Source organism: Bufo bufo, chromosome 4 (genome assembly GCF_905171765.1).
Source record: "Bufo bufo chromosome 4, aBufBuf1.1, whole genome shotgun sequence".
NCBI lineage: Eukaryota > Metazoa > Chordata > Amphibia > Anura > Bufonidae > Bufo > Bufo bufo.
This window is the reverse complement of record NC_053392.1, coordinates 132,889,537-132,902,425: the sequence shown is the minus strand read 5'-3', so window position 1 is coordinate 132,902,425 and position 12,889 is coordinate 132,889,537. Positions and strand designations below refer to the sequence as shown.

The following is a 12,889-nucleotide window of genomic DNA, read 5'->3' as shown; positions in this document are numbered from 1 at the left end:
ATAGCAAGTTGCCTATGAAGCCAGTAAAAGTCCCATGGACTGCAATAGTTTACTATTGTAGTCTATGGTGTAAGCAATAACGCAATCACATGTTCAAGCCCAACAAGAGGACTAAAAATAAAGTTTCAAATACAAAAAAACGAAATATAAAAAATTCTACCCACCCCATTTCCCAATTTTACACATAAGAAAAAAACATACATAATTAAAATTACGTCTGAAAATGTCTAAACTCTTAAAATATACACAGTTGAATCCTATTATTATGACTACTTCCTGCTTTCGACTGAAAAAACTCCAATTTTTGTGGCAGTATTGGAATTGGACCTCTGCTGATTGGCAAAGTGTTGCGTTTTCCAATGAGCCACTTTTCTGCTTCATCTAAAATATGGATTTTGGCGTGTTAAGCGAGAAACATCAGAAAACAAACACCCTGCAACCATTGCTGGAAGAACACAAGCTGGTGGTGGCAGCGTTATGGTCTGGGGAATGTTTTTGTGGCATTCTCTGGGCCCGCTCATCCATGTGGATGGCACTCTCAACCGACGAGTATGAATCCATCCTTGCAGATGACGGACACCCAAACATGTTGATTGTCTTTCCTGGGGCGGATGATGTGTGACATGTGACACGGATAGAAATGTCTGACACTGATTGGAAGAGGATTGGAAGAGCATGACTAAGACTTCCAAGTACTGGGCCCCCTAATTTCCCATACTTGAACCCTATTGAGCATCTGTGGGACCACCTCGATCGTTGTGTTCGCTGTATGGATCCTCTCCCTACCCACCCTCCACCAGCTGTGGGATGCAGTCAGCATGGCTCCAGATACCTGTGACAACCTATCAGGACTCCCAGCCCCGCTAGCTGCTGTCCGTGCTACACATGGCAGTTACTGTGGGATATTAGCTGTGGTCATAATAATGTGACTCGACTATGTATTTATCATGAATGGTGACCGCTGTAAAGAAGAAAAACGTAAAATAAAGATAGCCGATTCACTGGACTTTGTGATTAAAAAGTCAGAAGTATCCCAAAATAGAACCAATAAAAACCAGCTCACCAACAAAAAAAAAAAAAACCCTCACAAAGCAAAGAACATGTTTCTTTCAAAGTTTTTTTTTTAAGTAGTAAAGCATAATAAAAACTACATAAATTTTGTACTGCCATTGCGGAACGGCATTTTTTTCAATTTCACCCCAAAGTGAATTTATTTCTCATTTTTCACAACAAAATATGATGCAATAAAAAAAAGCCTTCAAACGGCTATTTGAATCAAAAATGAAAAAGTTACTGCTTTTGGAAGGCTCTACAGAGCTCTAGTTAGGACACGGAAACCAGATCAACCCTGGGCTATGGTTCTTAGGCTCCACCAAGCAGGTGTCTATTATCTAAAAATACTAGCAACTTTTCACCTCATCTTGTGCCAGCCACAGTGACTGGACACTCTGGTGAGCATAGGCCTCTCTATGGTTGCAGAAATCTCAGATCAGATACTGCTGGGGGTTTCATTTCTACTTATCCTGCATGTTGGGGCAGCTTCCACTATCACTGTGTTTCTCATTTATATTGATGTGACATATGATGTGACATATTGTCTGGTTTGTCCAATAAAAGATTTGCATTGGACCTTGGAGTGTGCAGAATTTGTAATATGTTTTCTTTTACATCATGTGGACGGCCGGGTGCATGTGAGTCGTTGAGATGGCACCAGGATGCACAAGAAGACAAGACAAGAGTGATGATGAGGGTAATGTTTTGCTTGGGCCCTTGATGTTACTTTGACACCACCCACCTAAATATTGCTGCAAACCCTTTCATGACAACAGTGGTCCCTAATGGCAGTGGTCTCTTTCAGCACGATAAAGTGCCCTGTCAAATTGCATACTTTTTCAGGAATGACCTGGAGAACCTGATGAAGTTCAAGGTGCTGACTTGTCCTCCAAACTCACCAGATCTCAATCTGATTATCCCTGAGATGTGCTGGAAAAGTGAGTCGGACCCATTGAGGCTGTATCTCACAACTTAGAGAACTTAAAGGATCTGCTGCTAACATCTTGGTGCCAGATACTATGGGACTCCTGCAGAGAACTTTGTGGAGTCGATACTTTAATGGGTCACAGCTTTTTTCTTTGCACCAGGAGGGGCTACTACACAAAATTAGGGTTTAATGTTATGGTGGATTGTTATAGTTGTCCAGTGGAAATCGTCTATACTTTCATTTCCGATAATTTCAAGAAAATTGAAGTGGTTAGTGCTGATTCTAGGGAACCCTTTTATGATGTTTAGCAACCTTGTGAAACCAATATGGATGATCATGCACTTCATAGTGTCCTCTCTACCTTCTTATGACCTGTCAACCTTGCATTTAGGCCCTGCGGCTCTTCACCCTGTCTTTGACTTTCGTAACTTTCGTGTATGTCGTATATGTCCATCCTTCTGCCACTCAATTTTCCCTGCACAGTTAGGTCCTAATAGGTTCTCCCCGTTTTGTTAAATTTTTCTTTCCACATATTCACTTATGTTTAGCATTGTCATTGTACACCGATTCTGAACTTGCCGCATGGCTGGTGGACTCCTGCATGGGTAACCCCTCGTCCCTATGGTCATTTGGACCATTTCACACTACTGTTATTTTCTGATGACTTCTAATAAAACAGTTTGAAACTAAACAACGCTGTACATTTTGGAGCATAAAGAGCACAGAGCTGAGTAAATACTGGCATGATAAATCTCTTTGATCAGTGGAACATTCACATTTGTTAGTTATTCATGTAGTGTGCAGAGTCTCCTGCCAATTCAGACCAAAGGCTCTGGAGAGAATCCCCTCTCCCCGCGCTGTGCTTTTAATGGAACAGTCCGTTCCGCACCTTCCATGTGATGACAGGAGGGTGCAATGATGTAGTTGGGGTTAACTACTTACAGGTGGTGGCATACTCCTCCCTCCCACACAGGATGTGACAGCGTTTCCGAGTAGAGTCTGGTGCAGGCAAAGGATTCTTTTCTGCAGGCTGAAGAGCAAAGGTGTCACCCTCTGTAACAGCTCGCACGCTTATATATTCCAATAAACAAGACCACAGCCCACACGTTCGCGCTGCGGCTGCAGCAGCCAAATGACTCATTCCGTCTCTGGTGACCCATACAACAATACTATTCACATTGTGTAACATTGCGGCCCTCGCGGCAGGAGTTGACGGATTCAATGACCGTATATGCAGCAGCTGGAGGTTGATACTGAAGGGGTGAAGTCAATCATCACAATACTCTCAATAAAAAACCCCTTGAAGTAATGTATTCACACAGCTGCAGTTATATTAAGCAGCGGAGCCACGAATGGACAGTGCCGTGACAAAGTCCAGATACATGGGGAACTGGGCTTTAAAATCTACGCAACTTATTTGCTTGCTTTCTGTCTGCAGTCTACCTGTATTGTCCCTTTCTGTTGTACTGCATGAAGAAGTAAAGCAACAAATGTTCTAGCCCTTTTTACTCCGCCATCATACTCTATGATTTCTTCTGTTGCTTTCTTATCAGCACTGCCTTTACTTCCTTTGACAGGTTCAGATAAGTAGTTGTCACTTTAATAAATCTATTTCGGCATCACCAGCTTTACATACTAAAGCTAGACTGTGCCCTCCATAAGGGTGAATGTTTCTGTATACATACCTAACTGGCACTGCTGCCCTTTGAATCCTGGTGGGCAGTCACAGATTTCTCCATTCACACAGGTTCCTCCATTATTGCATGGTGTTTCCAAGCAGCCTCCACGGGTACCTGTGAGACAATAGGCACATATACTATGTGTAAGCTGCCCATGACATAAGCTATAAATTTGACCCAAAGACTAAAGAGATTGTCCAGTTTAGAAAAGCCAGAGTAGAGGGGTCCTTTTTCAGGGTCTTGCTCTCTTGGCCACAGTGGAGAGCGACTACACGGTGCATCCATCACGCTGGAGGTCCTTTTCTGCCTTAGACAGACAACCTACTGATTATGTTTCAATTACCATGTGGTGGTGCTGTAGGAAAATATGAACACTTGCTGCCAGGTTCTCCACAAATACCAGCTGATCGGTGAGGGCCCCAGCAGGGGAACACTTTAGGATCAGTTTATTATCAAGAGAGCCTTCTATCAAGTAGGAATTATCCAAAGTGGAGAACACCCCAAGTATAATGCCAACAGCAAACCCATAGTGCAAGCGAAGGCTCAGGTCATTCTGGAAGTCATCAGCATCATAAATGGTTGTAACAAGAAAAACCTAGGGAAGGATTCTGTCCAGAAATAAATGTAGTGGTCTAACCAATTTCTCATAGTGCAATGGTGGTAGGGTTCCCATAGAGCAGGCATGCTCAACCTGCGGCCCTCCAGCTGTTGCAAAACTACAACTCCCATCATTCCCTGACAGCCTACAGCTATCATCCTACAGAAGGGCATCTGGGAGTTGTAGTTTTACAACAGCTGGAGGGCCGCAGGTTGAGCATCCCTGCCATAGAGACACTGAAATGCCAGCCTGTTACATACCATCTCTGTTGCTTTGCTCAGGGTCTTGCAGTTGCAGTGCTTGTCTTATGGGGATGGAGGACTCGTCAGTATTTTCCACTCTGATAGGAGCTTCAGGTTCTGAAAAAGAAAGGGATTAGAAAATGTTTTTTTCATATGTACTGTGGAAATGTCACTGGTTCTGCACAGAATTCCATTCACCTTTAGTGATGTTGATGGACCTGTTGGTATGATGACTAAATCGAGCAGTGATACGTCTTCGCCCATCTGTCAGCTCTGTAAACCTATAAATGTGAAGAACGGGGAAATGTCATAGACTATAAGTCACACTAATGATTAGTAACAGGTGATGTATATGTTACCTGTGGGCTTGTGGAGTCTCAGCTGGAGGAGGACCCCTCTCTGTTAGCATGCGTATTTCTGGTGGAGTCTGTGGTGGAGGTCTGTTCCTTAAAATCCTAGGAGATGTCCATCTGGGCTCTGGTGCTCCCTCCCTCTGCACTGTAGAATATACAGAAAACAGTATGGGGAAGAGGTCCATCAGAGTACAGCATTATTGCCTTCTCTCATAATATCATGCTTACATGTCTGTATCCTTAGAGTCTTTGGGTCACTATTCACAGGACCTTGAGGACTATTACGCAGGGCAGTCACAGTAATCCGGTATCTCTGACCGGGCTGTAGGTCTCTCACAGTATATGATGTCATCTTCCCATTAGGTATGTATCGACTCTTGGTGCTGTGGTTGTGTGTTACGTTAAATATGTATCCATCCACAGAGCTGTCAGGGGGTAGATCCCAATTTAAGTGCACAGTGCTTGTAGTGACCAGTACTGCTGAGAAGTTACTGGGAGGAAGTGGACCTGGAGTGTGAGAACAACATATACTGTGCATAAGCGCTCCTGACACATTCTCTTAAATTCCATAACATTTTAACCTTTTTTTTGTTCCAACACTCAGCAAACCCCACTTTATATTGTCTTACGTGTCCAAGTTATCAGGGGTACACTGGGCAGGCTCTCTGAAGATGGGTTCCCAGGGTCAGAACTGCTCAAAGTACTGATTTGAATGGAATATTTTTCACCAGGCTGTAAATCTCTGTGGAGATAAGAATATATCTCATTACTCATAGTAAACACCCAAGCATGTGTTTTACTTGAGCAGAAGGATACCCATGGGTGGAATGTGCTAATGAAAAGCGCCCTAAATAGGTTTAGAAATCGGAGCATATGCAGTAGACAATCTAGGAAGTTAAAGATTTATGATGCTATAGCCATGACCCAAAGTGATGATTCCAGCTACCAATGGTCTGATCTCCAAACCTTCAACATAATGAACTCAGCATGCTGATCCAGAAGACTAATGAAACACAACCAAGCATCTCCCAATTCACTGCATGTTACACATTTCCATAGGCTAGTAGGAGAGCTATGCATGCACATCAGTTGCCTAAGTTAAGAAGAAAAAGGTGGGTACATGTCATCTGATACCTGCTAAATTGATAAATTTGGGTTTGGCAACAATTAGGTTGCTGATAATAGACTTAGAGGGAATTGTTTTCTTGCAGATATCAATCAACAAGTCCAAGCACCCCATCTTATACATATGCCACTATTCTAAACACAGGAGATATTTTTAGGTAGATAACTTTGGATACTGCGGCCTGCATACAGTGTGTGACCATACCTCTGAATAGGTGTAAATGCTGCTTTAAACGGTCAGAGAATCGGCCAGATAATTGCTAACAAGCGCTCATAGGAACGCTCGTTAACGATTGTGTGGCGGTGTAACGGTGCCGCTGATTACCCGATAAATGAGCGGGTAATATGATCATTTGTGCGGTCACCTAAATCATCATTTGCCGGCAGCAGATTGTGCCGTCTAAACACGCTCTGCTGACGGTAAACAATGATTGTGTGTGGGGACGAGCAATGGCATTAGCGATCGTTCCTCTCCATACTGTAGAGGAGACATTGCATATAAATGCATCGGTCTTCTTCACTGACGACAAGAAACGATTCACACTCACCTAAATGTATATTCTCCTGCTGAGGGCTCTTGCTCTGCTTGCTGAATCCTTTCATTTGGGTGCTGCAAGGCCAGTCTGACATGCGCCACTGGCAAGTGTCTGTGTGGGTTGAGTGACCAAGAAACGGTAATGGAAGACTCCGTCACAGAACTGACTCGTGGTCTGTCCACTGTTGGTGGTCCTGTGGAGTCAAACATATTTTTTATTATAGTAAGTATGTGCAGCAGTCTCAGACACATACATACAGGACAGTATAGTTTAGCAGAAATGATGGAAAAGGGGCAAATTAACTGATGGAGTCTCACTTGTGCGGGCAGAGAGCGTAAGTGAGCGGCTTATATCATTGTGGCGTAGGTTGCGTTTCACACTGACAATCGTGATGTTATAAGGGCGCCCTGGGCTGAGGCCCCGCAACTCATGCTCTGTTTGACCTCTCTCCACAAAGTCTGTTCTTGAGGAGCCATCTGGAGCTGTGTAGCTCACAGCAAAACCATCCGATAAATGTCCTGGCACTTCCTCAGGAGGTGTCCAAAAGACCCATACACTGTTTTCTCCCACAGCACCCAGCGACAAAGACAGAGGAGGCAGCAGATCTGTAGAAGGAAGAAGAGGAGGTAGGAGTAAACAATTAATTTAATACTATCTTTACAAACAAATGCAGTAGACATGTATATGTATCTTCAGGCATGTACAGTGCATCTGCAAAGTCTTCAGACCCTTAGGGATGGTATTGGACAGTTGATGAGCAGTGTCTGGTTTTCTTCAAACATGATGCTTAGAATTGAGGCCAAAAAGTTCAATCTTGGTTTCAGAGGCTTCTTTTTCATCACTTTGCCCAGACTAGTGGAGTGCTGCAGTGATGTTTGACCTTCTGGAAGTTTTTCCCATCTGCACCCAGGATATTTGAAGCTCAGTCAAAGTGACCATTGGGTTCTAGGTCACCAAGGCCTTCTCCCCTGACTACTAAGTTTGGTGAGGCAGCCAGCTCGAAAGAGTCATGGTTGTTCCAAACATCTTCCATTTAAGAATTATGGAGGCCACTGTGCTCTTGGGAACTTTCAGTGCAGCAGTGCAGACATTTTTTGTATCCTTCTCTAGATCTGCTTCTCTACACAATCCTGTCTCTGAGCTCTACAGGCAGTTCTTTCCTCCTCATGGCTTGTTTTTTTGCTCTGATATGCATTGTCAGCTGTAAGACCTTATATAGACAGGGCTGTGTATTTCCAAATCATGTCCAATCAACCTAATTTACCACAGTGGACTCCAATCAAGATGCAGATACATCTCAAAGATTATCAAGAGCCATGGGAGGCCCCCAGAGCTAAATTTCAAGTGTCATAGTGAAGGGTCTAAAAACTTATACCCATGTGAAATTTTAGTTTTTCCTTTTCAATAGTGTTGCAAACATTTCTAAAATTCTGTTTTCACTTTTTCACCAGTTTTCAGGTGCAAATGAAGACCGAAATTTACGACAGCTCGGAGCTGCCATAGATTTCACTCTGGAGCATAGACTGCTGGAGGATGCGCCTAATTTATGGCAGTGCAGGAGATTTTTGAAGACTGGTGTAAAATTGCTAAGGGCGGGTTAACATCACTGTTATGAATTCCATTATTGCTTTCCGCTATAACATGGTTATAACGGAAAATAACGGAATTCATAATACGGAATTCAAAACGGAAACCTTTAGAGGCATTCTGCACCAGACGGTTCCATTATGCTTGCCCATAAACCTCTATTATGACGGATCAAAACGGAATGCCTCTAAAGGCAATAACGGAATTCATAACGGTGGTGTGAACCCGCCCTAATCTCTGATAAATCTCCCCCTATGTGTTAATAATCGCTTTCCATATCTGAAAAAAAACTACTTTTTGGTATGTTTTCCTTTTTCAAGTATAGAATCGATCCATTCCATCCGGAAAAAAAAAGTCAACTTTACTGGTAACATCTGTCTTCACCCATAGATACAATATACTCTATACATTATATGTTTGTCACACTTCGAGTATCTGGAAAAAAATCCTCACTTATAATGTTAAATAAGGCACATTCTGGTGTAAGGGATAGTGACATTTTAAAGGTATGTTTTAAGTGTCAGCTAATGATATACCAGACCTCTTGTATTTTAGTGAAATATGTCAGCTAAGGGAAGTGAGCATTTAGGGCAAATTATTATGGGGACAGTTTAGATTTGTTCCATGGTTTGATATAAGCAAAAAATACTCATTCATAAAGTGTACAGCAAGCCACAAACCAGGCCTGATGTACTATGTGAAAGAACATAATAAAGGAGCTTCATAAAATGACTGTTACCTCTTTCACAAGTGATACCAGTGTAGCCAGTTCGGCAATTACAGCTGACTGCACCCTCTGCACTGGACATACAGACTCCACGGCTGCCACATGGGTTCAGCAAGCACAGGTCACTTACTATAAAACACAAGTCATGTAAAGGATCAGAGAAGATTGTAGTCTCCATCATTTAGGTTACCTCCTATACGATACATCAAAATCTATACCTATTAAATAGTAAAGAAGTGTTAGCAGAGGTGTCTATATATACAGTACAGACCAAAAGTTTGGACACACCTTCTCATTCAAAGAGTTTTCTTTATTTTCATGACTATGAAAATTGTAGATTCACACTGAAGGCATCAAAACTATGAATTAACACATGTGGAATTATATACATAACAAACAAGTGTGAAACAACTGAAAATATGTCATTCTAGGTTCTTCAAAGAAGCCACCTTTTGCTTTGATTACTGCTTTGCACACTCTTGGCATTCTCTTGATGAGCTTCAAGAGGTAGTCCCATGAAATGGTTTTCACTTCACAGGTGTGCCCTGTCAGGTTTAATAAGTGGGATTTCTTGCCTTATAAATGAGTTTGGGACCATCAGTTGCATTGAGGAGAAGTCAGGTGGATACACAGCTGATAGTCCTACTGAATAGACTGTTAGAATTGGTATTATGGCAAGAAAAAAGCAGCTAAGTAAAGAAAAAGGAGTGGCCATCATTACTTTAAGAAATGAAGGTCAGTCAGTCAGCCGAAAAATTGGGAAAACTTTGAAAGTAAGGGCTATTTGACCATGAAGGAGAGTGATGGGGTGCTGCGCCAGATGACCTGGCCTCCACAGTCACCGGACCTGAACCCAATCGAGATGGTTTGGGGTGAGCTGGACCGCAGAGTGAAGGCAAAAGGGCCAACAAGTGCTAAGCATCTCTGGGAACTCCTTCAAGACTGTTGGAAGACCATTTCAGGGGACTACCTCTTGAAGCTCATCAAGATAATGCCAAGAGTGTGCAAAGCAGTAATCAAAGCAAAAGGTGGCTACTTTGAAGAACCTAGAATATGACATATTTTCAGTTGTTTCACACTTGTTTGTTATGTATATAATTCCACATGTGTTAATTCATAGTTTTGATGCCTTCATAGTCATGAAAATAAAGAAAACTCTTTGAATAAGAAGGTGTGTCCAAACTTTTGGTCTGTACTGTATGTGTAGTTAAATCTGACAATCTTGACCATAAAATATGGTTATCCAGGATTACAAAACAAAGGGTCCGTTTTTTTAATCCCACAAAAACGGGGGCCACTTTTGTCCACTGAATCTGTCACATGAATAAGGATGACTACAGCGCCTTCCAATGGAGAAGACTGGCACTGCCTCTGATTGTTTTCTAATCCTGGACAACCCTTTTAAACTAACTACTGATAATACGATTGGTATCCCTTGTAACCATATTTTATGTACATTATCTCCACTCACCGGTCTGGCAGTGATAGCCATAGAAACCTCTAGGGCACACACACAGGTAAGAACCTGCCAGATTCTCGCACTTGCCTCCATTCTGACAAGGAGAAGACTGACAACCATCCAACTCTGGAGACAATTGTATACAAGAAAGGGAAAATACATTACAACAGAGAAATGGAAATAGAAAGAAACTATTTAAATGGTCCTCTAGGTCCAAATGCAGACTAAACCCGAAGTCTAGATAAGCACACCAAGTACAAACTGGTTTTGACAATATGATACTGTTGACCCCCACCCAAACAATCACTGACGTTGTTCTGTGTACACACACTGATATAGGGAAGGTTGTCAATCATCCAGCTCTGGAGACAACTGTATACAGGAAATGAAAAATACAATACAACAGAGAAATGTAAAGGCTGTACTAGACAGGCGATTGTCGGGAGGGAAGCGTTCCTTCCCAGCAAGAGGAGACCGCTGCTATTAAAGGGGTTCTACAGTTTGTTTTAACTGATGATCTATCCTCTGGATAGATCATCAGCATCTGATCGGCGGGGGTCCGACACCCGGGACCCCGGCCGATCAGCTGTTAGAGAAGGCAGCGGCGCTCCAGCAGCGCCGCGGCCTTCTCACTGTTTACCACAGGCCCAGTGACGTCACGACTAGTATCAACTGGACTGGGCGGGGCTAAACTCTGTTCACTTGAATGGAGCTTAGCCACGCCCAGGCCAGTTGATACTAGTCGTGACATCACTGGGCCTGCGGTAAACAGTGATAAACACTGGGCCAGTGGTAAACTGCTGGAGCGCCGCTGCCTTCTTAAACAGCTGATCGGCGGGGGTCCCGGGTGTTGGACCGCCTCCGATCAGATGCTGATGATCTATCCAGAGGATAGATCATCAGTTAAAACAAACTGTAGAACCCCTTTAAGTGTAGCAATCTCCTCCTCAGTATGGGGAGGAGAGATCGCTAATGCCTCCGCTCATCCCCATACTGAATCATTGTTTTCTGGAAGCAGATTTTGATTAGACACCACGATGATGATTTTTAAACCTGTTGAACAATTGGAATTGCCCAATGAACGAGCATTTGCTGGGGTGTTTGATCAGCCATAAGAAAGGGTTCTCAGTAGACCTGCATGTGAAAATCTGGCTCCATGGACAGTCCTGGAGGTTTTATGACCTGGAATATCTGGGCCACAAAGGCAAAATCCTGACACTTTGCCTATGTTTAGATGTAGGGGTGGGCGATCTAAGCGATATACGATAATATCGTCATTAATTCGGCCGACGATATAGATTTTAGTTATATCACCATATCGTGATAGATGACCACAGAGCGGTAGTGAATTGAAGAAGCTTCTCACTCACCGCTCAGTGGCCTCCCGACTCTGAACCGCGCTGCATGGCCTTGTGTTCACACATCGTCAGTGCACTGGCTGACGCCGTCTGTGACGTCAGGTCCCTCCCAGTGCATGCTGGGAAGAAGACGCGGCCTGTCTCCTGCGGACTCCATCAGCCAATCATGCAGGAAAGGTAAGTAGCAGGGGCCCGAATCTACTGGGGGCTGGGTGGCTATGACATGGGGCTGATGGCGCTGGCTGGGGGACATAATGATGGTGGCAATGGCACATGGGGCTGACGGCGCTGGCTGTGGGACATGATGATGGTGGCAATGGCACATGGGGCTGATGGTGCTGGCTGGGGGACATGATGGTGGCAATGGCACATGGGGCTGACGGCGCTGGCTGTGGGACATGGTGATGGTGGCAATGGCACATGGGGCTGATGGCGCTGGCTGGGGGACATGGTGATAGTGGCAATGGCACATGGGGCTGATGGCGCTGGCTGGGGGACATGATGATGGTGGCAATGGCATAGGGCTGATGGCGCTGGCTGGGGGACATGATGATGGTGGCAATGGCATAGGGCTGATGGCATTTTGTAATTTGTATACATACAGAAGAAAATAATATATCGCGATATATCGTTATATCGCACATGCTTCAAATTATATTGTGATATAGATTTTAGGCCACATCGCCCAGCCCTTTAGATGTCAACCTTAAAAGGCATAGGGGTATTCCAGAAGCCTGTCTCAGAAGCTGAACCCACCACAATGCTGGCACAAGTCTAACATGCATGTACACAAGTCCACCTTGTGTGTTTAAAGCCTATTTTGCCAATGTCAATGGGCTGAATGTATTATTGTAGGTTCTGCATGTTAAGTGATTTGGAATATCCTGGAAATGAATTTGTCAGATTATCACTAGTAATGTACACATAGAGGATCATTATGATTACAAGGTAGGAAACAGTAGTCTTTCTATGAAGACTCCAAACATACAATATTATTATAGGATCTTTGTAAGGGCATATGTAAGCGCAATGGGTTTCCAGATGTCAGCACCATTCTAAAGCTATGCTGTCATGTTCCACGACTCAAAGAAAAGCTAAGCTGCTTCAAGACCTGCCAGTATTGGCATATGACCCTGGCTGCGATTCCTAGCTAATGAAGATTGAAGATGGCTGCACAAGAAAAATGACTGCATATGTAAGACACCCAGGCTTTCAACAGCGTTCAAAAGATGCTTTTCTTTATA

The 12,889-nt window shown here is 43.5% G+C and overlaps 1 protein-coding gene across 1 annotated transcript in view; it reads right to left on the bottom strand.

Moving 5' to 3' along the window:
• SNED1 (sushi, nidogen and EGF like domains 1) overlaps positions 1-12,889 on the bottom strand; it is a 170,408-nt gene that overhangs the window by 11,087 nt on the left and 146,432 nt on the right. Inside the window, exons 28-38 of the mRNA XM_040427924.1 lie at positions 10,300-10,413; positions 8,841-8,957; positions 6,832-7,119; positions 6,527-6,707; positions 5,483-5,595; positions 5,082-5,360; positions 4,860-4,998; positions 4,699-4,781; positions 4,519-4,617; positions 3,667-3,774; positions 2,924-3,011 (exon numbers count right to left, since the gene is read on the bottom strand). Of these exons, the coding sequence (XP_040283858.1) occupies positions 2,924-3,011; positions 3,667-3,774; positions 4,519-4,617; positions 4,699-4,781; positions 4,860-4,998; positions 5,082-5,360; positions 5,483-5,595; positions 6,527-6,707; positions 6,832-7,119; positions 8,841-8,957; positions 10,300-10,413 (1,609 nt within the window). The remainder of the gene's footprint in view (positions 1-2,923; positions 3,012-3,666; positions 3,775-4,518; positions 4,618-4,698; positions 4,782-4,859; positions 4,999-5,081; positions 5,361-5,482; positions 5,596-6,526; positions 6,708-6,831; positions 7,120-8,840; positions 8,958-10,299; positions 10,414-12,889) is intronic.